The sequence below is a fragment of the Arabidopsis thaliana genome, chromosome 5, assembly GCF_000001735.4.
Source record: "Arabidopsis thaliana chromosome 5, partial sequence".
NCBI lineage: Eukaryota > Viridiplantae > Streptophyta > Magnoliopsida > Brassicales > Brassicaceae > Arabidopsis > Arabidopsis thaliana.
Window position 1 is genome coordinate 20,036,841 of NC_003076.8, and position 26,463 is coordinate 20,063,303.

Genomic DNA, 26,463 nt, shown 5'->3' on the forward strand with positions numbered 1-26,463 from the left:
AATATCTATCACTCAGTTTACTACCACTGTCTAGAGCAACCAAATCGTCCAGACTTTCTATAAAAACGTTGTTTCTTAGTATTCATCAATTTTTTGTCAAAAATATTTGCAATTATACTGTTTTTGTCTTGATCATCTATTGTAGACTGGATATTTGCACATGTAATGTCAACAATTTCATCTGTTGTTGTACCATTAGCAGAAAAAGAAATGATTCTCAAATTTGGGGTTGGTCAGTCAACAGAAGATGATTCCAAAGCATCAAACGTTTTTGACCTCTCCTCCAATTTCTCTTTACATACAATTTCAAAAAGAAAAAGATTATCTCCAACTAAACCCTAAACCTAAAATTTTCTAACTGAAGGAAAAAAAATCCCCTAAAATTCTCTTCTGCCATTAGAACCAGAGTTTTTAAAGAATTGCAGGAAACCTAACTAAATAATTTGGAAACATGAGAAAAAAAAACATCAGTTTATCTACATAGGCGCGATGATAAGCTACGAAGAAGGTAGCGTCCGGTCGAACCAGTTAGAGAGATTTGAGATTTTGGCTGCTACACTTTTATTTCGACCAAAGAAAGTCTCTGCATTGGACAACATAACTGATACGTCGTGTCGTAATGCTTCCACACTTCGGTAATAGTTGTTCTCAAGCCTTGATCTGATTACTTCAAGAGACAAAGGAACTGGGAACCTGCAGAATGAATCCATAGAACAAAACCATGTCAGCTTTGGCTCCACCAAAGACTCTTCCAGGGTTGTAGAAATTTACCTGTTGGAGTAGCTGGAATTTCCCACGGTCTGGTTCAGTTTTCGGAGGCCAAAAGAATCCTGAAACAAATTAGCCCACATTATATCAATATTGTTAGTTCTTGGGATAATGTTGTGTCTTAATCCACTAAGCTTTAGAATGTGATCTATAAACCAACTAAGCTAATGTAAACATGGGCCTAAGCTCTTTGGGTGAAGTCTGAATTTGGTGGGGAGGATAGGCTAGATTTAACACCATGAGATATTATATTCATTAGGATCACATACCTGGGTTCTCTTGTCTGAAGTCTCTAACTTTGTTAAGGCCGAGAGCAAACGGTTTCGTTGCTCATCATCAATGTGAGGCTGCTCCCACTTGGTATCTGCATCAAAAAGCTCCCAGGGACTGTGAAGATGTGTCTCGGCAGGGTCACTCTTGTACTTAACTGTGTACCTCTCCCACGGACTATCAGGAAAATCAGGTGATTTGGGTTTCACAGCTAGAATCCGTCCTTCCCACCAACTACCATCTTCTTCGCCTTCGTCTCTCCACCAAACTTTACACTTGTCCCTGCAAGTCCAGTTCCTCTGTATTGCTGCTTCATACCGACTTCTTTCCACAAGAAAATCTGGAAACGTCACCACTTCAGGCAACGTAAGTTTGAAAGCTTTGTTGAACACTTCGGAGTTTGGATCGATGACCTTAAGTATCATTTTGCAGCAGCTATCCCCAGAACCAGGCAGAGTTGCATATTCAAGACTTTCCACTTTACAAATTTCTACAGCCTTTATATTTCCTCCTTTTATTGATGTCCAAGGAGCCACTTCCCTCAGGGAGCTAAAGTTTAAGTATTCTTGATGCCCCTGAAAGATAAGAGTAACAGCCGCAGATAAGAGAACTGATACCAAAGGTCGACTAAACGAAACAACAGATAAGATTACCCTCAAAACTTACCTGTCGCAAATACGCAACTTCATCCCCCATTTGTGGAATATAACGAGAACCCTCTTCATGTATCGATAATGTCAACCAGGATACATTTTCTATTAACTGCTGAGGCTTCTTTGTTTCAATAGGTTTAGTTTCACTAAAGGGATAAGTAGACTTTCTATTTCTTGTGGATCTCAACCGAAGTGTTGCTCCAGAAGCGGATCTCAATTCTTCCTGAGAGTTTTGGTTTCCACGTGAATCACTTATTTTATCTTGGATGTGGGTCAAACTGCCTTCCGACTTCTCTAATCCATTCAACTCAGTCCCATGGAACCCATTAGAGGCACCTTCATGGGACTTAGAGCCACTACCATGATCCTGACTACAAGAACCTGGACTGACTTCTTTAGTAAGAGCAGCATCCCTGTCTAAGTTGTTCTTATGCTTCCGTGACTTTCGTCTATAGACAAAATCAAACATCCGTTTAGGATGTGAGTGTGACACAGGAACATCATTAGCAATTGAGAGCGCATCACAGATCTGAGGATTTAATTCCAGAACACAATCATTTCGCAGAGATATCTCTGTCCCAACCACACCATCCTTTTGACAGTCCAATGTCAAATCACATTTAGCATCTTCAAAACCATCATTTAATGCATCAGAGCCACCAGTCTCTTGATCTATTGATAAGGATTTTCCTTCTTGCCTCAAAGATGTATCCGGAGCCCTTGAAACTCTCTTGGAGCGTATCTTCAATGTCGTTGAGATTGGTGGAAGGCTATCTATTAGATCGTGCCGGTGGGTTACATTTTGAGAACTATTAGAGGCCTTGTCATCAGCCACTCGACTTGGTGACCCATCCAGTTCTGGATATCGCTTCCCACCATTTGGCAAACCATTAGAGATCACCGTGTCAGTGTCAACTGCCATGTCATCTATATCTGTTTTCAATTCCAAACAACTAGGTGCTGTAACACCATTTCCACGGTGATTTGAGTCTTCCTTAACATTATTTTCCTTTCCCTCCGGGTCAGAGCCCATAAGTTCATGCGATGATATTGCTTCACCTCTTATTCGCTTTGTTGTACGAGCCTTAACCATTCCCCATTTGACTTTACTTACATCTAGCCCTTCAAATTGGTTCCCAGGAATCCTCGAGTCTTCAGTACAGCCGTTCCCTAAAGTTGGACTTGGAACATCACAAGATGATCCAGGTAGGTTCTCCAGTAAGGTAAGCTTATCTGAATTCCTAACAGGAAATCTAAGAACCAATCTCCTCCTTTCAGCAGTATGAGTTTCTCTGATATCACATTGTTGAGCCCCATCATCAGAATCACATACGAGGATAGTTTTCCCCTTCGATTGCTTCCCATGCCCATTTAACAAAGCTACTTCAAGTTCACTATCCCCAGTACCTGAGTCTTGTGTTGTCGATTCACTTTCTGATGAATCACTCAATTCAGAGACTTCCTCCTCTTCTGCATCTTTAGATGTACCTGTAATCTTAGAAAACCAAGAGAGAGCATTTCGTGCAGCTGCTCGCCTAGGTCTAGACGATTTAGATTTTGAAGATTTCCTCTTCGATTCTTTACGACCACTCCTAGATTTTCTGGTACGTTTTTTGTTGCTTGGAGCTCCCTCAAGCTCATCAAAGTTCCTCTTTTTGACACGCCTACCCGAAGAAGTCATGATCCCAGCCTGGTAAAGAGGTTAAAAGGGATTAGAAGCCTATTTAGGCACAAGATCAAAGCAATATTACAAAATACTCACTTCTTTCTTATGTTTTTTCCTTTTGGATCTTCTAAGGCTATTCTGATGATCATCATCCTCATAGCTTTCACCAGAACTGGAACCTGACTCACCAGAGGTTGAAGAATTTAAACATTCTTGCTCTTTTCCAGACGAATACTCCTCTGGCACATTGTATTCAGAGTCGTTTTCATCACTTAAGATATCAACTTCTGGTTCCCACTCCATTACATCTATAAACTCTGGCAACGGTTCGGCTAAGTCTAGATCTGCCAGAGGTGGCATTTGGTAATCTCGATCTAAAGTGATATCTGGCCCGACAGCAAGCTTCAAAGAAGATGGTCGCCATTCTTTGCCTAAGGCGCCGAGTCGCCGTTTCTGAAACGTGGTCTGATATGGCTCTTCATATGGAATCATCCCTAAAATGCAGAACAATAGAGAGTGAATAAAATATGCTTATCCTAAGTGGAAGGATCCACAAAGCATTTAGAATCATAGTAAAAGAAATTAAAACCTGAATCACAAAGAGGATCCTCCATATTTCGGCGATAAGGTTGAAGCTGAGATTCCTGAATCAAAGTTTTCCAATGCCAATTAGTGATTACATTATAAGTAGAACCACTCGAAGGGGAAGAAAAGATGAGCTCCTTACCTGGTCAAGGACATTACCATATGTGTCCTGAATTAATGGACGATAATCCCCCAGGAAGAACTGCAAGATGCACAGAGCAGATATAAGAAAATTCTATTTTTGCATATGATATTGATGAAGCCAGCTAGCTTAGAGGAGGTAACTGGGGCAAGTAGAACTAAAATATTTCTATAATGTTTAGTAGGAATGTATGGATGTGAATGTTTCCTATATCTTCTCTACGGTTTTATTGGTTTAAACCCTATACACAGAGATCTTTAATGTTTATTGAATGTTTTGATAGAAAGGAGATATTGTCCTCTCCGATTAACGGAATTAGTTGAAGTACAGTAATGAAGCTTTCTCCACAATTGAAGTTATATTGGTACCTGATCATATTTAGCGTCTTTTTGAGAATCCCCTTGGCCAGTACTTAATATGTACAATTGGCCCACATCATCTGAAAGTATAATTGAAGTTCCATCCCTACATTATGAAGATACAGATTAGCAATCTGATGGAGTAGGAGCATAAGGAGTACAGCCCAAAACCTATTTGCTTACGGTGAAAACTTCCCATCAACCAACTTGTAGTGTGAAATGTCGTATATTTGTATAGGTATGCCTTCCCATATCTAGAGGAAGAGAACAAGTGCTTTAGTAATATAGATGCTGAAGAAGAAGGGTTTAGACAGTGAGGAAGGTAAAACTTACATCCCACACTATTGTTTTTCCATCATAGCCAGCACTCATAGCTATACGAGGATTGAATGGATGGACGTCCATAACATATGTCTACAATCAAAAAGTAACATGTTGATAACGGTAATACAAGGAACAAAGAGGAAATCATATCTGGAACACTAAAACAGAAACCAGACTAACTTTACTAGTCATACTTTACAGACTATAACAAGGCATAAATGACATTAAGTAGAGTTGGGACTTGGGAGTGTTTCCAGAAAACGAAAAGAAATTAACTTATGGTTGAAATAATGCAGAGCATTATGGTCTTCTTAACAGAATTATGATTTTTCATTATTTTAGGCATGGGCAGAAATTTCTTGCTTTTTCTTCTTTAACGTACACAGGTCAAAAGTTTTTGCAATTCCCAAACCTGCCTTAAGAGAGAAAGAGAAATATACAGAAGGGATCAAGCACTCACAGATGCTGTATGACCAGTCAAAGAATGTACCAAGCTACCATCAGAGGCATTCCACACGCATATTCTACAATCTTTAACATACAAATTGATTCTAGTTAGAAAGAGTGCAGCGTTCTAGAAATCGACCTGGATAAACTCATAGCCATTAAGAGTGTCAAAATAGTATTACCCATAATAGCGGCAAGGACAAAACGATTATCCAGACTCCAAGCAATCATGTTAACCCCACGGGGTGTAGGTAGGATCCTTTGACGTGGCCCCCCTCTAGGAGGTTGAGGGGGCATGGGCGGAGGTGGAACCTTGAGATGATATGCTCGTGTCCATCGGCAGCTTTTTCCCTGAAAGGCACAAGTAAAGATCTGATTTTCTGCTCCTATGAAAATATACAATATGTAAATAAACTATTAAAGTCGCAGTTATCTTAGCAAAACTGAATGTTACATGAGATCTCCGTAATCTTGGGATCCAAATGATTGCACTACCATCACGAGAGCATGTAACTATGTTATCATGACAAAACCTAGAAAAGACACCATGTCAAAAACAAAAAAAAACATTAGAAAAAGGTGAAAAGTTAATAGTAGTTGCATGATTATCTAGTTGCAGCAGAGAACACACACCAGGAATTCTTAAATTTTGGAACATTCTCGTCTTTTGAGTAGTCAGTTACAGAAAATTTAGACCCCGCAGCACAACCACTGGAAAGCACAACAGCAAATGAATAGGATCAAGACAATTAGGATCTCATGAGAAAAGTAATTTCAAAAGTGAATAGCCAACCTGAACTGAACATAATTAACATCATTCTCATGTCCAGCCAGAACATCCATCTCATGATTTGGCTGCTCTGGATCATCAGTATTGGTCTTATTAGCACTCCAAACCTGTAACCAAAGAAAACACCTTTTGTAAATTAAGTGAATCCTAATTTGGCAAAAACCTTATGTGGATTTGCAATATTTGACTCAAACCAAGATGCAGTCAGAAAACATTTTTCAGTACCGAGTATACTCTAGCAAGAGTGTCAGAACTGCCAGTGACAAAGACAGATCCACTAGCATTGAATGCACAGCAAAAGATTTGGTGACTCTGCTGAGCATTACTAGAAGAAGGGCCACTGTTCTTTCCTGGAATAGGATTCCCAAGTCAGTCCTACAGCTTCCAATAAGTCAACGCAAAATAATTTAACTATGAACGTAAAGCAATCACCATCAGGACTAGGAGGCCTAGGGACATATATCCGGGGAGCAAATTGGGCTCCCCGGGCATCCCATATCCTACATGTACCATCATCAGACGATCTGCAGAGATATAACAAAGGCTCAGCTTATAAAGATACCAATGAAATAAAGCACCTTTTCCAAACACACAAATAGAATCTCCAGACAACATAAAGACACGAGTTATGAAATAGCAGAGATAGAATCCACAGCTTAAATAATAAATTCCATCTGAGGGTGTATGAATCAGAGTGCATTTAACTTTGCAGCTTGTGACCACAAGGTTAGTTGATTCAAAATCACAAAACAATAACATAGGCAAACACCAAACCAATAGTGTGAAAACAAGTGACAAAACATAATGATTTATTAAGAGGGAAAATAATGCAACATTTAGCGTACATGATGCCAAAAAAGAAGGAAGAATTCTTACGAGAGAAGCTGGTACGGGGATCCAGGTCTGGGACTAAAGGCAATAGCAGTAACAGCTCCAGTATGTCCACGGAGAACAGAAACTGGTAAGCCATCTGGCAATCGCCACTACAAAAATCCAGATGGGTGAAGTCATCAAGAGGCTAATATGTGGAAGTCAATCATATACAGAGGACGATACAAGAAACTTACAACGCGGATCACACAATCATTTGATGCGGATGCTATGAAAATGTTGTTCGAACTCACAGCAAGATCAGTTATGTCACCCTTACAAATGCACCAAAAACAATTTTAAGCACCACTTAAAGATACAGTAACAAAATGATAGCATTCTCACAAAGTACTTGGAACTCACTTCATGCCCTCGACAGCTGGCCAGGCAGTATGCAGTATCCATCGACCATACTTTTACAAGGCGGTCATCTGAACCAGTGATTACATACCTTCCTGAGCGATCTAATATAGCTGCAGCATTTAAAGATAGCTTCAGGTATCCAGTTCATCTAAATGATTAGTCTATTATTTAGTAATGGAACTTGACACTAAAAATTTCATCCCTAAACAATTAAATATCATACCACAGTACACAGCATTTCTGTGTCCACGTAGCCTCTTGATGTTCTGCATCTTTTGTACCATTGACGATGGTTTTGCAATGACGTAACATGCTGCTCGAATTGATGGGGCACGATGATGTCTGGCAAAACCACCACCAATTTCCCTCAAACTAATACCACGAACCTGATCAGCATGCATATGAGGCCAACGCATGCCAATAGGTGGTGGTTTGAGATCACTTCCAACTATTTCCTTGTCAGCTGAAAAACCAAACGAAGTAGCTTAATAGCAAATCAAGATTTTCAAAGAGAATTTAGTAAATGCTAAAGAATCCCCAAATAATTTATAAGAGACCTTAGTAGTATTAATATGTTATTATAGACATATGCAAGCATATGTATGTATGAGTCTATGTATGTGCATGTGAGTGAGTTAAACGTGCCAATAAAATAACAAATTCTAGAAATCACCTACAGCTCAAAAGGGAGAACGAGCCAGTGCCTAAAAGTGTTGGAACCCCAGCTCCAATCATTTTATTTCCATCACCGATCCCTCGTGAGGGATTAGGCCTATTTGAAACAAAGACCAATTGCTTTAGAAGCTCCACCAGGTGATCTTTTTTTACATGAGAATACCTGGAAGTGCACATACAATGCCATGAAACAAGTTAAATATTTCTGGTGAGAAGAACCCTAAACCCAGTCATTAACAAATTAGAAAATACAGAATTAGGAGAAATGAATGACATATTAACTTCTTCACTTGAAAAATAATTTAAAATTCACACTAGTACTACAAACGGTGAGAGTAACACTGTTAGTTACCTCTTAGCCAACTCAGTATAGTTCAAAGGAAAGGAATTGCCATCATCATTCTCATCCCCACTAGGCAATCCACTCCTCGAGTACCAAGCATGATATCTTCTAGGAAGAAGCTCATGTTCAAGAAGTTCATGCCGCAACAGTGCATAAGTTTTCTGGCACGGCCCAGATGAAAGTAAGTGGAGCATCAAAAAGTAAACTTCCCGGAGGTCTAGATCAATGTTAGGCGCAACACTTTGAACAATATCAGGGTCTGGAATCTGCACATTTCCTGGCAATTTTCTGGAGAAATTCAAAGGCTTCATAGGTAGTGAAACTGAATCGCCTTTTGGAGTATTTTTCCTAAGAGCCATAAGACCCTGTCAATTTGCCAGACACTGACGTTAATCATCAACGCAAATCCAACAGCTAGAACATGAATAGAAAAATAAAAAAACATCATGAAGATATTATACTTTCAACCAACAAGAGAAGTGAAAATAAGATCCTGGGAGATTTTTCAGTTAGTTCTACTCTCTGGAAAATTACAGTGAGACAACTGTGGAAATCTAGAGGGATTGCAAATAACGTCAAAACCTATGCATCTCATAAGCTTCAAGCATACTAAAACCTACACCAAGTAGTTCCTATTAATTCTTCGACGGAAACTATCTAAAACACTATAGGATAAATGAAAAACTGAACAAATTGGCGGAATATAATCCTTGTACTAAAGCTTAAACCAGTCTACTCCATCCTTACACTAATGTTAAAAAATACAATCTTTGACAATTACAAGGATAATTTCTAGCACCAGAAGGGAACTTAAAACTACATAACTCAAGTAACCAAGATTAAGAACTCCATTGAATACACTTCAAAAGTTAACTAAAATATCCTAAACCCACAACACATACATATACATGCCAAAACATTCCACGAACAACAGTACAAAACATTCTAATTAACTTTCAAATAAAATAAGAGATCTTAGGAAGTGTACCTCGGTGATGCCGCGTGAGCTAAGGAGAACTACGATCACAGAGCAAACGATTGTTTCGAAAGAAGTCCAAAACCATAACACATTGTCTCTGCAACAATCAAAAAAACAAAAACCCTAAATTAGAATTGCCCCATCTCTAATCACCAAAGAATCCAAACGCAAATTAAATCAAAACATTTCAATACAGAATCAGGATTGAACAAAGCACATGCACAATGCCAGCATCAGTTCCTCTATACAATAAAAAAAAAATCCCAATTAAAAAGAGAAAACTTTCTCGAACCTCTTGAAGTCTTCTCTGTTTAAGAAAAAGCGGCGGCTAGAGAGTCGTCGAAACCTCTAAAGCTTGGTTTGGATTTGAAGATGGAAGACAAATAATCTCTAGAAACCGAGAGAGTCAAAAGGAGAAATTGATACTAGGGTATTGTGAAAGAGAGATGATTAGAATCAATAGAAGCAGAAAGTTTCAATCTTGTTGAAGCTTTTTAGTAGTTTGCGTTATTCGGTTTTTTAGTGTTTTTTGGGCAAGACAAAATTTCGGCAGAAGAAGGCGAAAGGATTGTGGAGAAACGCACTGGATAGAGAGAGAAGGGAAGAAACAGAGCACAACGCAAAAAAACGAACTCGAACCTAAAACGCTGCGTTTTGCTGATTTCATTCAATGGGTCACGTGCCATGGCCCATTATCATCAGATAGTTTTTGTTTTGTATTTGTTTCTTGATGCTTCAAACCAACAAAGTGGCTGTAGTTTAGTGGTAAGAATTCCACGTTGTGGCCGTGGAGACCTGGGCTCGAATCCCAGCAGCCACATTTTTTTTCTATTTATTCTTTTATCAAAAAGAGGCTTGGACTTATAGATTAGAATTCTACTAAGCCCATGGTTTTTGCCATCTAACTAATGGGCCGACATTTAATAAACAAAATCTAACCAACCAAAAACCAACCAGTTGCACTGAAATAAGAGTTCAAACCAACCTTGAAAGTAAATTTACAAGAGACATATATGGGTTGTTTAAAAACCAAAGTCAGAAAGAGTTTCATACTACCTTTTATTGTCTAAAAGAGTTTCATACTACCTAATTACATATATTTCAAAATAAACTAGATGATGTCCCAATGTCACATACACATTCAAATTGATTTTATAAAAAAAATTAATAGATTTAAATAAATTTTATCTTATGTACATTATGTTGAACACATAATAATCATATCGCGTCTTTACTTTTATCCAAAAAATTATATCGCGTATCATCATGCTTTAAATATGATATTATTAAAAATAAAAGATTATATTACCTAATTGAATATAAATCGATAAAATTTATACCATGTAAAGTAATGAACAAAAATTATATAAAATGATATATTGAGAAAATAAGGATTTATGTAGTGAACTTTATGTTGAGCTATATTTTTTTGGGGGGGGGGGGGAATTTGAGCTATATATTTGAATTGGTATTCTATGTAGTGAAATGATAAATTCTTACCATTTTTGACTGGTATCCTGCAAAATAAAAGATTATGGAACTTTCAAATTTTTATCAATATTTTACTCTGTTTAATTAGTACTTTGAAAAGTAACAAAATGTAAATTGATTTCTGCATTTTTAATCTCATAGCTTGTAATGTTATTAAAATAACAAGATAAAATATAAGAAAAAAAAATTATAAAACTTGTACACTCCAATAACATATAAAATATTTTAAATAAGTCAAAATTTAATCGATTTGTTGTTACGCGTTGCAACTTTATTACATATTTTAGAAAATTTGTCACGTGTCGGACTCTAAATAGACTCTTTCAACTATATAATAAAATACTTTGCCTAACTAAATATGAGCGATGATGTTATCTTCTATCCATCTATAGACATGAACGTTGTCGTTTGCATCCCAATTATGTAGAGTGGCTTTGTAATAATAAACTAAGAAGAGTTTGAGATGGAGAGATTTACGCAATGTTCTCTATTCTTTGTAACATGATCTCTCTCTTTTAAAGTTAGTAGAGAAAGAATTAACACAGACTTAACTCTTTTCTCTTTTTTTCGAAAAAAAAAAAATTAACACCAGAAAAGAAAATAATTTGGAGTATGTATTTCTATATGGCATATATACTACATATTGCTAAGTTTTATTAGTTTGGAAAAAAAAGATCCAACATTATTAATTAACAAAAATATGATAAATAACAATTAAAGAAAATGTAACTACAAAAGCTTGTAATCATAAATCATCCACGTAGATACGTCATATGTAAGCGTTAAGCAAACTTTTTTTTTTTTTGGTAAAAAGTTAAATTTTATACCATTTTAAGATTTTTGACAGAAGTTACAGAAAATACAAGAACGGATTAAAGCACACTACAGAAAATTAAAAACAACATTACTACTCAAAAAACTTCGGATTGCAGCTGAGTAATTATGACTAAGTTGCGAAGGGAAACACCGATTTCAAGTCCGCGAAACTTGGAAATTTGCGTGATTGCCACAATACCGAAGTATTGGAATCCTCATCGTTGTTGCCACGAGCTCAACTATCTGAGATCCGTCCACAAACCTCGAGATAGGTGCCTACAGATTCTCAAAGAACTAACGCAAAAACGTAAAGACAACCGCGGACTTCTACACTAACTCGTTGAGTTAGTGATGCCACTTAGACCTATCCGCCGCCTCTATTCAACCCTCGGTGAACATAGCCATAACACCCAAAGGCTCACCTTCACCAAATGAACCAACACCGACAACACCATGAACAACAAAACTCCACCTGAAAGCAAACCAGAGATGAAGCAAAAGGGACGAAACCCAATGGACACAGAGAATCCATACCCATGGCCGAAGAGGCTACCACCCTCAACTGCCCACCAATGGAGGAGAGACGTCGACCACCAAACAAAACCCACAACGCCACTAACCACCACGAACAATCCACAAGAGCCAAACGACTCCTTGGATTGCCTCCACAAGAGAAGCCCGTCGGATCAATCACACCATCACCAGAGCTGGAGAAAAAACAGGTAGAGAGACCCGAGAAGAGAAGATCTGCCACACCGAAAACTCACCGTTGTGCCCAAATCAAAGAAGAACGACGATGTCTGAAGAAACATGGCGATGCACCACCAATTTATCAGATCTGGAAGATGGTCCCGTCGATAGGAGCCGCACAACCGCTACAGTCGTCTCATCAAAGCCACTGCCTTAAACGGAGAGAGACACGCCGCACGTCCTTTGCTCCGTGCGTGACCACTCGCCGCATACCACCAACAAGAGACGAAGAGCAAGCCAGATTTGAACACCACCGGAGCTTCAAAGGAGAGGCAGAGGAGATAAGAGAGAGGAAAGGAGAAGAGGGAGAAGCCCTCTCCGGCCACCGGTGAGAAGCACCGTGACCGGAGAGGCACAGATCTAGATTTGGTTTTGGTTTACTGTAGCGTCGTTCTCGCTTAATCAATCGCCGCGCGTGATCTTCTTTAAATACTTGAGTGTATATATGTTCCGCGTTAAGCAAACTTCTCACTCTGTTTATCAGATGTCATCCATAGAAATTGTCTAACAAATTGGATGATGTAATCATCATCATCATCATCATCATGAATCGTGATAACTACGAGAATATACTAATTGTCGGATCAGCAATTATCTATATTGAACCCATTAAAAGATTATAAATGTCTGTATACAAAGAAGTCGAAGACGATAAATCATATATATATATTCTGTACACATAGGTATTTGCTATAACGTTAGAAGGATTATAAAATTCTATATTTGAAACACTTGATTGACTTTCTAGAGCACACACAAAACTACTGTTAAAACAAAGAAAACAAAAATAAGAATGCAAACTTTCTTAATACGATAAACAGGAGCAAATGTTTTTATTTGTTAAACTTGATTTAGTTCACGTTCTTAGATAAATGTGTTAGAATTTGAGAAGTTTTATTTCTGTTTTGTACTTGTCTTCTTAAAATTAGATATAGGGTTCAAAAAAAAAACTTGCATGTTTATTCTATCATTTAGTTTATACACATACATTTTAAACTATAAATTAGGATTCTAATATGACAACAACACTTTTAAAACAAACCACTAAGTTTCAACCACAATTTGGAACTAATAATTAAAAAAATAATTAAGAAAGTTGATAGAGAAATATCAATGGCAAAAAAAAGAGAAACTACAACACTCCCTAAAACCCAAAACATTAAATTTCAATATATCATGTATATGATTACAAATTTAACAAATTTCATAAAAAAAACAAAGAAATATGTAACCAGTAGTTTAAACAATAATGGTGGTAATAGTCAATTGGTTAAACCTATTTAACTCCACATTTTCTACTGGAGTTTGACTTTATTAAATCACGTTATTTGGATAATAGTTAGGGATTATCTATAGATCAGATCTTATTAATGAAAATATGTCAAACAAAAATAATAATAAATTTGTTATCTAAATAAAACTTTTAATATACTTTACCACGTTATAAACACTTAAAATAAAATAACAATTAACAGCAATTTACATGTAGATTTCTGCATTAGTTTTTTCATTTTTTTCTAGTTTGTTCAAAACCTCAAATATCAAGATTGACTCAGACCCGAACAAAAGGTCCGTAGAACCTAAACAAATTTCTAAAACTAGCCAACCAATGAAGTGCATCTACTTTTTTTTTATGAAAAATAATTATATTGAAGTATTTTATTTATCTGATAAATAAATAATGATATATAGTTTATCGGTGAGCAGATAAGGATCGTGTATTTTCAAGTATTATATTAATTAATAAATTATCGCCCATCTTCTATTGTTTTGTATTTTCATTTGAAAAGAAAGCAGGGCTGGCTTATCAATATATACAGTCTCTTTCTTTTAGTTTACTAAAATCATTTCAGATAAGACCCACACAAAAGTAATATCAAATGGAATTTTGCTTTCAACATGGATAATTTTCTTTAATAATAAAATTGTCAACCATGTTAAGCGTAATCTCTAAATCCCCAAAATTAAAAACACTAAAAATAGTCGGTCATTGCTCCACGTTTAACCTGTCCAATTCCAAAAGAACTTCGTGTTTCATTGACGATATAGTTTACGTACGTATGATTCTTTCTAAATGAGGTATTTTTGTCCCATTAGCAATTTAAAATTTAAAATGGTTGTGTAACTTTTTGAAATGCTTAGTAGTTAAAACCGAACTAAGAAGAAATAATGATCGGAACGTGTTTATGTCAGCTAATGCATTACCCACTGACATTAACTGATCCAGTTTACTGATTTTAGACAATCATACTCTATTTTTACTGGAGTTGCAGAAAAAGGGACTTACAAAACGATGAATTAAATTTGGACAAGTATATATACATAATTAGAAGGTTATAGAATCTAGTTTTCGTAGGATATTTCTTGAATTATCCTACGAGTGTGACAACTAAATGCACAACAAAACAACAATTTAAATGCTAAAAAGCAAAAATAGTAATTACTGGTCACCTATTAAGGAACAACACCAACACCTATTTAGCTGTTATGTCCTAATAAAAATAAAATAAAATAAAAACAATAAACCAAAAAAGTAAAAAATAAAAATGTTTGACTAAAATTCTCTTTCTTTTCCGATTCGTCATTCGATGAATCTTCCTTTCTTATACAATTTGGATAATCTTTTCTAATGTAAAAATTCGAGATTTTTTTTTATAATGTTAAATCTATAAATAAGAGCAACCTAAAACGAACAACTTCTCCCACTTTCCTTATTTTCGATCTTATCCTTATCTTCTTCCTTGTTCTATTTCTCTTCTAACTAATCTCTTCTCTTCTCTTAAAATCAAACGTAATCATAAATAAAGATCTTCTTGTTTAATTTCTCTTGATCCTCGCAAAATCACAGATTCTTGAAATTCTTTTTTCTTGTCTTGAAATTCTTGAGTTCTTGAGTTATGAAAAGACAATGGACAGAGTTATGAAATGATAAATCTCAACCAATTCCTTGTTTATCATTCTATATCAGTTGTGATTCTTCATTGGTTTTACGTTATCTCTTGAACAAAAAAACATGGCAAACGCAGAGAAGACAAGTTCAGGTTCCGACATAGATGAGAAGAAAAGAAAACGCAAGTTATCAAACCGCGAATCTGCAAGGAGGTCGCGTTTGAAGAAACAGAAGTTAATGGAAGACACGATTCATGAGATCTCCAGTCTTGAACGACGAATCAAAGAGAACAGTGAGAGATGTCGAGCTGTAAAACAGAGGCTTGACTCGGTCGAAACGGAGAACGCGGGTCTTAGATCGGAGAAGATTTGGCTCTCGAGTTACGTTAGCGATTTAGAGAATATGATTGCTACGACGAGTTTAACGCTGACGCAGAGTGGTGGTGGCGATTGTGTCGACGATCAGAACGCAAACGCGGGAATAGCGGTTGGAGATTGTAGACGTACACCGTGGAAATTGAGTTGTGGTTCTCTACAACCAATGGCGTCCTTTAAGACATGAGATTTGTGTATTAGTGTGTGTTTTACTTTGGTCATTTTATAGTTTTTGTAATCTTTTTATATCGAATTGTTTCTTCTCATTACTTTCTGAATTCTGATACAATTGCATATCTTATTGTTTTCAACATTTTCATTTAACGTTATATGATTTTCGGTGGTTAACCCGAAAGAAAAAAAAAAAGTTTTTTTGGTACCTTGCATGTAAATGGCAGAACTGATGAAGTAATCAAAATTGAAGCAAAAAGTGGGGAAGTAGTATATGTTCTGGTCATAATTGAGTATTACCGATAAAAATTGCTTTGGTAACACGATAACAATTTTTTGTGTCAAATTTTTCAATTTTATGAATAATTCAAAATAATATAGGGCTTGAATGGTATGTGTCTTATTTGCATGTTCATGTGTTTCAAAACGTGATTTTGCCGAGTGTATACCATTCACAATAATAACCACGGAGTGATAAACCGTGAAAATTAATAAGCTATTTTCCAATCTATTTCGCATGTGTTAAATGTATAACTAACTAGTTTAGACAAAGTCATTTATTAAGTAGCTTTTTGGCGTGTTAAGTTTATTCCGTTTTGAATTTTGTCGTCCTGGTGATTCCGCTATTGTATTGTTCAGTTATTCAACTAATGTACCAGTCAAGTCTTTACCCCTTAGTTTAGAGTTTTCTCGTTTTGATGGGTTTGATTGGTATGTGAGATGGATAGCTGAACAATAGAATAACTAAATAATGGTTAGCTGAATGAAATGAACTAAAGAAAGTTTATGTAGAATGATTATAAATTGCTAAAAAAAACTAGTTATTGTAGATTAATCACGTTTCTTAGTTATAATTTTTAATACGCTAGTGCTATATAATGGAATCATTTTTTTAAACATGAAAACGTTAAAACTTGATAAAATTTTGAAAGGTAAAAATAGCGGAATCACGTTTTAAAAACGTGACCACGTGAACTGGTATACGGTAAACCATTCAAGCCCATAGATTAATGAAAATGTGATAATTATAAGATTTTTCTATCTTTTTCAACATGGAGTATTCTAAACGCGTAGGAGTTTAATTGATTTTAAGTGATTTATTTGTCTATAAATGTTATATATATATTCGATGTATAGAACAATAGATGAACTATCATAAACCATAAAATTCAATGATTTCAAATATGATCGAGGTGATTTTTTAGCTCTAGTGATATGTCTATCAATTTCAAGAAAAATCGCCTCCTTAAACTGAAACAATTCGTAGAGCATATCCGTTCTTTGTAGGAGTATGAAATATGCAACCACAAGTCCACAGCAATGGTCAGGAATGAAATATGCGACCACAAGTCCACAGCAATGGTCAGGAAACCTCACAACGGCATAAGTTTATCTTCCCGATAATTCTTTTCGCTCAGAAAATAGACCATATGACAAGTCACAAAACAAAAAGTCCGTAAGACATAGTCTTAGTATGATAACGTTCTAGATCAAGCAAGAGAAAGTGACATAAGTATGCATATATTCGTGTAGAGCTCATCTATATATGCACAATAAATCTTTATCACTTTACTTCAATATATACGAACATAAGTTTTATTGCACAATTGATTAACCACTTTCACTTCCATAAGAAAGTATAAGCCAAAAAAAGAGTCCTCCTCTCTTTCTATCATTCTCTCCAAGTATTCATTAGTCATGTTTCTTTACATTTATTTATGTTTGTGATTAGGAAGAAATTATAACACGTTCTAACTTTTAAAATACTTCAAAAACACATTAAACAATGTTTTGATGAATGCGTGATTCACAATCTTCAAAAAATATTGCTGAATCTTGAAGACAAAACAGCCTATTCATTAACACCACCAGCAAGGACGACATGTTAACGACCAAAATTGCAATAAAATAAAACAAAAGATGTTACAAAAACAAATTTGTAATAAAAAAAAACTGTTAGGTGTTTCTCTTTGTCAATGTAAGATAGAGAAATCAATTTTGGGTAGAAAGAAGTTGTGAACTAACTACCTACCAATAAGCCACATGACTGTGAGAAGCTTTTGTTTCCCTCCCATTTCTCTATATTAATGGTGCTTCCTCTCTAAACCATTCCTCTCTCTTTCTCTCTACCACCATTTATTCTCTCCTTAATCACTGACTCGACTCGGGTCGTGACCAGGTCTGTTCTCTTCTAACAATTCGTAACTTTTTTTCTTAGATCTGTCTTGATTCCGATTCGTGTTTTTGATACCAAAGTTTCGATATTTACGAGGAGGGTTGCGTAAAAATCGGAACTTTTTTTCTTTCTCAATCCCAGATTCGTTAATGGAGTAATGAGATCTGTTTGTTAGTGATTATCGAATTAGTGTAATGTTGCCTAATTTCGAATTCGACATTGAGATAGGAACAATTTATAGCTTGTGGATCTGATCATTGTCTCTCTTTTGTTTGTTGTGATTCTCAGTTTTTTCTATCTGAGCTATGGCAACGGGACAGCTTTTTTCTCGTACCACACAAGCTTTGTTCTACAACTATAAGCAGCTTCCTGTTCAACGAATGCTCGATTTCGACTTTCTCTGTGGTAACATAACAATTTACATTGTCTAGTTTTCAGTTGGTTTGGATCAAGTTTTGATGTTAAAGATGATTTGCTTTTACAGGACGTGAAACGCCTTCTGTTGCTGGAATCATAAATCCTGGTTCTGAAGGTTTTCAAAAGCTCTTTTTCGGGCAGGAGGAAATCGCTATCCCTGTTCATGCCGCGTAAGTTTTGAGAATGTCATGTGAGTTCTTGAGAGGAACTAACTATGTGAAAATTTTGTTTTAACTTGTTTTCTGTTATACAGCATTGAGGCAGCTTGTGCTGCGCATCCAACAGCGGATGTATTCATCAACTTTGCATCTTTTAGGAGGTTTGTTATGAGAATTTCATGGAATAAACTTAGCATTGCCTCTTTGTGATAGTTTTGTTGATGTTTTCATTCTTTCTTCTGTTTTATAGTGCTGCTGCTTCATCCATGGCTGCTTTGAAGCAGCCGACTATTAAAGTTGTGGCAATTATAGCTGAAGGTGTTCCAGAATCAGACACTAAGCAGCTGATTGCGTATGCTCGTGCAAACAATAAGGTGTGTTTTGTGTGATGATTAGCTTCAGTTAACCGTATGGTGAACTTAATTTGTGAGACTGATTGAATTGGTTCAGGTTGTTATTGGACCGGCTACTGTTGGAGGTATTCAAGCTGGAGCCTTTAAGATTGGTGATACTGCAGGAACAATTGATAACATTATCCAGTGCAAGCTATACAGACCTGGATCTGTTGGTTTTGTCTCCAAATCTGTATGTGCTGATTTTGCAAAATTTCATAATCTGCCTAAAGCTCACTTTGATGTCTGAGAGTTTTATTCGTTACTCTTCTTTTCCCGCAGGGTGGAATGTCTAATGAAATGTACAATACTGTTGCCCGTGTGACTGATGGGATCTACGAAGGTGAGTTTTAATGTAAGATAATCTACTAATGACGTATTAAGCTGAAGATTGTTAACACTGTTTTATATTTGGGGGATTGTTATAGGCATTGCTATTGGTGGAGACGTGTTCCCAGGATCGACTTTATCTGACCACATCCTTCGGTTTAACAACATCCCACAGGTATATACCAATCTTCAATTGTTTAACCTGCTGCTCGCTGGAACGCGCCTCTGGTGGTGGAGTTTTGATGTTACAAATTGAACTTATATTCACTCTTTCAATTCATTATGCCTTAATTCAAGAGCTATGTTGCAGATAAAAATGATGGTTGTACTTGGAGAGCTTGGAGGAAGAGATGAATACTCTCTTGTTGAAGCTTTGAAAGAGGGAAAAGTCAATAAACCTGTGGTTGCTTGGGTCAGTGGAACTTGTGCACGACTCTTCAAGTCTGAAGTACAGTTTGGTCATGCAGTAAGTGGCGCGGAAGAACTTTCAAAGCAATGCCTTTTTTTTATCTCTTGTACAAATCAAAATAGTTCTTGAACATGTTATATATGAATAGGGTGCCAAAAGTGGCGGCGAGATGGAGTCTGCACAAGCCAAGAATCAAGCTCTCATAGATGCTGGAGCTATTGTTCCCACTTCATTTGAAGCTCTAGAATCTGCAATCAAAGAGACTTTTGAGAAACTGGTTAGTTTTCCCGTGTTATTCGCTAGCTGGCATTGACTTCTGTTGCAATCTTATGTGTTCTTTTCAATTACTCTTAAAAGGTTGAAGAAGGAAAGGTCTCTCCTATCAAGGAAGTCATTCCTCCACAAATCCCTGAGGATCTCAATTCTGCAATTAAGAGTGGGAAAGTCCGGGCTCCTACTCACATCATCTCCACCATATCTGATGACAGAGGTATTGTTATGGACACTAAACCATATTCTAAGGAGTTGAAACACAGAGAAATTGGCAAATGAGTTACACAGAACATAGATTCATATGCCTCTTTAAGCCCATTTTCTGACACTAAACTACAAAATTTGTCTTCTCATATTAATCTGCAGGGGAGGAACCATGCTATGCTGGTGTTCCAATGTCTTCCATCATCGAACAAGGCTATGGAGTGGGTGATGTCATTTCCCTTCTATGGTTCAAACGTAGTCTACCTCGTTACTGTACAAAATTCATTGAGGTATCAGTTTCTCTCTTTGCCTTTTTAACCTATTCTTTCTCACTACATACATACTGTTACGTAGTGAAATTTGACTCTGGTCTGCAACTTTTGATAATTCTTCTGAATTAGATATGCATAATGCTGTGTGCTGATCACGGTCCATGCGTCTCCGGCGCTCACAACACCATTGTAACAGCAAGAGCAGGCAAAGACCTCGTCTCAAGTCTTGTCTCAGGTCAGTCAACATTTTTTTTCCCCCACAAAACACATAAGTTCTCTTTACCGTCCAACAATCTCTAAGAATGTTAAACCATAAAACAGGTTTATTGACCATTGGTCCCCGATTTGGTGGTGCCATTGATGACGCTGCTCGATACTTCAAAGACGCGTGTGACAGGGTAAAAGGCTATATCATTTTCCCCAATATAAATTTCTGAATCTGAATTGTAATTGGTATTAATAACATTGGTTGCTTGTTTCAGAATCTCACACCTTATGAATTTGTTGAGGGAATGAAGAAAAAGGGAATCCGAGTCCCCGGGATTGGACACAGGTAGAAAACAGAACATTGTACCAAAGAAACAGGCAAATCCACACAGCTTGTCTTGTCTGAAAACTGTTTTCTTCTTTATGGTAGGATCAAGAGCAGAGACAACAGAGACAAAAGAGTGGAGCTTCTTCAGAAATTTGCTCGGTCCAACTTCCCATCAGTGAAGTACATGGAGTACGCAGTGACAGTGGAGACATACACGCTCTCAAAGGCAAACAACCTCGTACTCAACGTTGATGGAGCCATTGGATCTCTCTTCTTGGACCTTCTAGCTGGAAGTGGGATGTTCACTAAACAAGAGATTGACGAGATTGTTCAGATCGGTTATCTCAACGGTCTGTTTGTTCTTGCTCGCTCCATCGGTTTGATCGGGCACACGTTTGATCAGAAGAGATTGAAGCAGCCACTGTATCGTCACCCATGGGAAGATGTGTTGTACACCAAGTAAAACTCATTTCAATCCTATTTTTGTTATTATTCCAATTAATTAGCCTTTTAAAATTCTTCTGAGAGATGTTTACTTAAAAAATGCATATCTATATGCTCTTCTTCTGTCTCTTTTGTTGTCATGTATGTTTGTTCACTTCTTCTTCTTTTTTCAATTATTTAAACTTTCTTTGTCTCTCTTTCTCTGTTACATCCAAATCACCATTTTTTGGGATTCTATGAGTCATGCTCATGCATGTCTATATCTTAATCGTGATTTGTCCTTCGAAATGTTGGTGATCTACCAAGTACAACTACCAAATTGTAGTCCAACCATATCAAAGCAAATATATATCTATATTACCAACTCATAGAATCTATAACCTCTCCTCTGTTTATGGATATAGATGCGTCGACGACGTTCTTTATTTCATCATTAAACAATATGTGATGTTTTGTATTCTGATTTTTCAAGTGATTAGGTTTTTATTTTGCATGTCCAAACTCTTTTTTTGTTAAATTCATGTCTAAACTTATATGAATAAAACAAAACTTCCCACCTATTCCTTCATTAGGTTAAGAATTCGGTTAAGTTTCTATTTTCAGACACGTAATTTGTTTGGTGCCATACTTCTTTTTTTACCAACTACTCTAATATCTTATATGAGGAAAACATATATGTATATATATATATATATATGGTCAAATATCTATATAGATATAGATATATATTTGGTCAGTAACTTAAATATCTTAGATGAGCTAGGGATCTTGTTGTCCACTCGCTACAGAAATTAATTTTGATTAGGATGGGTGTCGAACTGTCGAATCTTCTAAGTATCCGTGACTTGATTTTTAAAAGTTTGGTTATAAATGAATGTATACATGTAGATTTTACAATGACATTATTGCGAGTTTTAATACATGTAACAAGAATGGTCACTGGATTATCCATTTCAAACTTCTTATTTTTTGATTACCTCCACAAAAGAATAATGATGAGATGGAGAAAAACAAGAGAGAGGGGGAAAGAGTTGACATTTGGAGCCAATAAGAGCTTGGACGCACGCGATCACAAGATTTAATTAAATTATTAAGTGTATTCTTAATTAAGCACCTTCATTTCAGTGATGACGACGTTAATTTGCATATTATCAAAGCTATATCGATGGAGAACTAATATTTTTCATTACAAACAACGAAAAATTTACATATATATCAAAGCTAAATCGTTGGGGAACTAATATCTTCATTAGAAACAACGAAAAATTTGCATACTAAAGCTATATCGATTGAAACATATATCTTCAAGGATTATTTTCTTGAGAAGATAGAACATGTCCATCTTCAAAACAAAACCCTGTATTATCATGTACCCGTTTAGATTATTTTGTTTTCAGTACCCGTTTTGTCAAATATGTGTATATAATTCATTTTACTTTGTAACTATATTAATGTAGGAGACTTGGAATTATTTCTGTAAAAAAAAATTTTAGTAAGAGCATGCATGTATCTACTTTATCTTGAAAGTCAAAATTTTCTATTATAAAAAACTTGTTTATTATCGTCAATTCTTCAAAATAGCATACTTCTCAAAAACGGAAGTGATAATTGGAAATAACTCAAGAGAAAAAAAAACGTAAGTAATGAAATAACTCATTGGTGATTCCCGTCTCTGATTTGATCCAGACTTTACTCTCTTCCTCCACGTTAGCTCCAAAGGTGATACTGGACTTGTTAAAATTGATTCTTTGCCTTGTAGCATTACTGTAAATCTTGAAGATATTCTTAATCACAGCCACCTCATTTCTATCCGCTTTACACATAAATAGACTGTCATCTGCGAATAGAAGGTGATGGATAGCTGGTCCATTTGGAGAGAACCTGATACTACTGATGAGGCATTGACATTCAGCCCGATTCATAAGGTGAGTGAGATCTTCTGAGCACAAGACGAACAGAAACGGTGAAAGAATATCTAATTGATTAGAAGTGAGAAGGAGACCGAAGTGATCATAAACATGATCCATTGCACCCATTTCTGATGGAATCTCAGCGCCTCTAGCAAAGCTTTAACATAATTCCACTCCACTTTGTCAAAAGCTTTTGACATGTCTGATTTGATGGCTATGAACTCTTTTGACACAGTTCGATGAGTATGCAACCCGTGAACAACCTCATGAGCTATGAGAATGTTATCTGAAATCAACCTATCAGTCACAAAGGCGGATTGATTAGGAGAAACCAGATCAGAGAGAAAGGGTTGGAGACGTCTAACCATAATCATTGAGATGATCTTGTACAGAACTGAACACAAACTTATAGGTCTCAAATCAGACATCTTGACAGGATTTTTCTTTTTTGGCAGCAAACATAACTGAGTGAAGTTCCATTCTTTAGGAAAGGTACCTTGAAGAAAGAAACTCTGCACCTCCAAAATAACTTGAGATCCTATGATACTCCAATATTTCTGGAAGAAAAAACCAGTAAAACCATCAGCTCCCGGAGCACTAGAGCTTCTTATCCCAAAAACTGCCTCTCTCACTTCATTCTTAGAGACTGAAGCTGTAAGCACTGTATTCATTCCATCAGTGACCCGAGAAGGATAATCTGCAAAAAGATCCTCAAAGCTGCGAGGGTCCGAAGATGTGAACAGTTCTTTAAAATAAGCTTCAGCAATAATCCCTTTTGTCGCCTCATCTTTGTGGAGATTGCCATTAACATCACATAGCTGATTAATATTCTGCTTCCCTCTGTTGTCTTTTACAGAAGCGTGGAAGAAAGAGGTATTCTTGTCACCACTATGCATCCACTTTGCTCTGCTTTTTTGACTCCAAAAGGTTTCTTCATCTTGATTTGCTTTACAGAGATCATTTTTGAGAGTCCAAACCACCTCAGTACTCGGGAAAGCAGAGGACTGTTCCACCTTAAGCGCAGCTCTAGCCTGAGTAATTCTTGTCAAAGAGTTGGAGTTGTTCTCCCTTTTCCACCTACTCAAGGCTGACCGACAATTCTTCAGTTTCTCCAGCACTAAAGGCCTATTCTGACTATGAATCCCATTCCAAGCTTGAGAAATGACTTCTTTCACATTCGGTTGGTTGAAAAGTCTTTTATCAAACCTGAAATTTCCCCTATACTCCTCCGTGATCTTAAACAGTCTAACAAGAACTGGCCGATGGTCAGAACCTCTCTTATCCAAAAATTCTTGAAAAGAAGCTGGAAAAGTCCTGAACCAATTCTTGTTACCAAAACAACGGTCTAGACGACTTTGAATCCACATGTCACTTCTCTTACCACCCCACGTAAAGGGATTACCTTTACTTGACAGCTCCAGCATTTCACAACTCTCCAACATATCTTTGAAGGGTAAGAAAGCAGAATCTCCCCTTCTAGGACCACCTCTCTTCTCTCCATTATGCAGAATGGCATTGAAGTCCCCTAGCATACACAAAAGTTTTTAAACAAAAGTTTTCACTACCTTTTCTCTCTCTAAAAGCTCTCTTTTCTCTCTAAAAGTAAATCTAGATCTCAGTTTGCGTTGGTTGGCTCCGGTGGCTTCCATAGCGCCGGAGCTATGCCTCTCTTGCTCTCCTGTAAACTTTATGGTTCTTTTGTTTGGTTTATGTGCGTTTTAGTGTAGTGATTTAAGGTGGTTCTTAGATGGCTCATGTTGTTTTTGTGGGTTGGTCGTCTCTGTTGCTTGTAGCGCCTCTTGATCCGATTTGGTTTAACCTTCTTCTCGTTTAGCCTATTACCAGGTATGGTGGTTGCTTTCGCTTCTGTCCGGTTCGATCTCCTACCGTTTATCTTCTTCGGTGTGGTTCAGATTGATTTGGTTCTCTCCTTGTCTCTACTCTAAAGATCTTATCGAGATCTCATATGTTCATTGGCTGGTTTCCTTTGAGGCGCTAAACAATCATATTCTTTGATTTTGCCGCTCCGGGAGTGTAGGTGTGACTTGTCGTCTTTGGCCTAGTTCTTCTCGCCGGTATGGATTCCTTGGAACTCTTCTATGTAAGGTAGTCTTCATCGTAATAGGTGGCACCGCTGTCCGTTTGGTTGGGAGTTCCTTATCCCCTACGGAGTGGCTTGATGTAAAGCTCTGCCTTTCCTTTGTCTGGTAATGTGGTTGACGAGATATTGTGTTTAAACATTGGGTTGTTTTGGTTGCTTCTTTGTTTCAGTTTTAAAATTTTTTCTTTGTATGTAAGGTTTGTTTTGCCTTGTTTGCTTCCCTTTCCTTTAGGCTTTGTTTCCGAGATTATCTTTTAATCGTCGGCTTATATTTCTAGGGTTAGTTGTTAATCGCCGGCTTTGTAATTTATCGAAATCTCTATAATAAATTTTCAGACGATAAAAAAAAAAAACAAGAAAATAAATAAATAAATAACATGAACGACAAAAAAAGTTTCACATCGATGATGATTTTGTACTGTAGTTTTGTACGGTCATAATAGAAACAAACAAAGAAGTCCAACCAATGGGAGACTTTAAATTTGAGAGCTTGCCAAAAAAAGATAACTTTTTTTTTCTTGAGTAATTAATGGAAATGGGTTGCATGCAAAATTAATTGCGTGGGGTCTTGTATTTAAGGATAGCTCCTTAAAGTATATCACTACACTAAATCACATATGAGATTTCTAATTTATTGAGCGTAATATGTGTTTGGAGTTATTTTTAATTCGATTAGAGAATTTTGTTAGTCTCCTAGTAGTATAAAATACATTTTTTTTAATAAATAGTTTGTTGAAATTTTTGTGTTTGTTTATCACCATTTTTTACAATTTATCTTCTTTATAAATATTTTAATAATTTATTATACTGAATTATCTAAAAATTAAGGCATTATTTTGGGTCAAAATATAGGCTGCCTAAATGACTAAAATAAAGCAATTTATATTTCCATCTTATCTGTTTTTTAAAAATTTATTTATAAAGTCTTCACTTTTTCTTTTTTAATGGTCTTTCAGAGGAAAAAAACCAAAAAATAAAAAATTGCTTATACCAAACAAGCAGCCAAACTTAAGTAATTTGAAACAAACCATTTATCACACCACTAATCCAAAACACTTTTGTTTGAAATTAGAAAAAATCTAGATTATTTAGTTACATAATCTCCCCACTATAATA

At 36.3% G+C, this 26,463-nt stretch overlaps 4 protein-coding genes, 1 non-coding gene and 1 pseudogene across 8 annotated transcripts, besides 1 other annotated feature; 4 read left to right on the forward strand and 2 right to left on the reverse strand.

The window, feature by feature from the left end:
• Positions 1-147: 147 nt before the first annotated feature.
• On the reverse strand, positions 148-9,862 carry AT5G49430 (WD40/YVTN repeat and Bromo-WDR9-I-like domain-containing protein; the record flags this gene model as incomplete). Of its 2 annotated transcripts, NM_001344843.1 has the most annotated exons (25): positions 148-693; positions 772-830; positions 1,038-1,613; positions 1,705-3,381; positions 3,454-3,851; positions 3,947-4,001; positions 4,085-4,144; positions 4,453-4,549; positions 4,627-4,697; positions 4,777-4,857; positions 5,228-5,298; positions 5,397-5,565; positions 5,669-5,747; positions 5,848-5,925; positions 6,008-6,111; positions 6,230-6,354; positions 6,437-6,528; positions 6,881-6,987; positions 7,072-7,149; positions 7,238-7,347; positions 7,461-7,700; positions 7,915-8,075; positions 8,265-8,620; positions 9,244-9,331; positions 9,527-9,862. In NM_001344843.1, the coding sequence occupies 23 exons, from the start codon at positions 8,612-8,614 to the stop codon at positions 498-500; spliced, it is 5,034 nt and encodes a 1,677-aa protein (NP_001318768.1). In that variant the 3' UTR covers positions 148-497. The 2 variants fall into 2 exon arrangements, with proteins under 2 accessions (NP_001318768.1, NP_199754.2); NM_124320.3 differs by lacking the exons at positions 9,244-9,331; positions 9,527-9,862 and having other exon boundaries at positions 209-693; positions 8,265-8,614.
• A 120-nt stretch (positions 9,863-9,982) lies between these two features.
• Positions 9,983-10,054, forward strand: AT5G49435. The gene has a single exon. It is a non-coding gene; the product is annotated as a tRNA-His (tRNA).
• A 1,344-nt stretch (positions 10,055-11,398) lies between these two features.
• Positions 11,399-12,936, forward strand: AT5G49440 (uncharacterized protein). Its single transcript, NM_124321.3, has one exon. It carries the CDS (start codon positions 12,078-12,080, stop codon positions 12,621-12,623), a length of 546 nt encoding a protein of 181 aa, NP_568709.1. The 5' UTR covers positions 11,399-12,077; the 3' UTR covers positions 12,624-12,936.
• A 2,052-nt stretch (positions 12,937-14,988) lies between these two features.
• On the forward strand, positions 14,989-15,895 carry bZIP1 (basic leucine-zipper 1). Its single transcript, NM_124322.3, has one exon. It carries the CDS (start codon positions 15,305-15,307, stop codon positions 15,740-15,742), a length of 438 nt encoding a protein of 145 aa, NP_199756.1. The 5' UTR covers positions 14,989-15,304; the 3' UTR covers positions 15,743-15,895.
• Positions 15,217-15,294: a sequence feature (AT5G49450.uORF1).
• Positions 15,896-17,660: 1,765 nt separating the features above from the next.
• Positions 17,661-21,715, forward strand: ACLB-2 (ATP citrate lyase subunit B 2). Of its 2 annotated transcripts, none has more exons than NM_001344844.1 (16): positions 17,661-18,093; positions 18,191-18,307; positions 18,387-18,489; positions 18,573-18,638; positions 18,728-18,851; positions 18,928-19,062; positions 19,152-19,212; positions 19,298-19,374; positions 19,510-19,665; positions 19,757-19,885; positions 19,966-20,098; positions 20,248-20,375; positions 20,487-20,592; positions 20,679-20,755; positions 20,840-20,910; positions 20,995-21,715. In NM_001344844.1, exons 2-16 carry the CDS (start codon positions 18,208-18,210, stop codon positions 21,353-21,355), a joined length of 1,827 nt encoding a protein of 608 aa, NP_001332247.1. In that variant the 5' UTR covers positions 17,661-18,093; positions 18,191-18,207; the 3' UTR covers positions 21,356-21,715. The 2 variants fall into 2 exon arrangements, with proteins under 2 accessions (NP_001332247.1, NP_199757.1); NM_124323.4 differs by having other exon boundaries at positions 17,661-17,905.
• A 1,286-nt stretch (positions 21,716-23,001) lies between these two features.
• AT5G49465 lies at positions 23,002-25,351 on the reverse strand (annotated as a pseudogene; the record flags this gene model as incomplete). Its single annotated transcript has 1 exon — positions 23,002-25,351.
• Between the last annotated feature and the right edge of the window lie 1,112 nt (positions 25,352-26,463).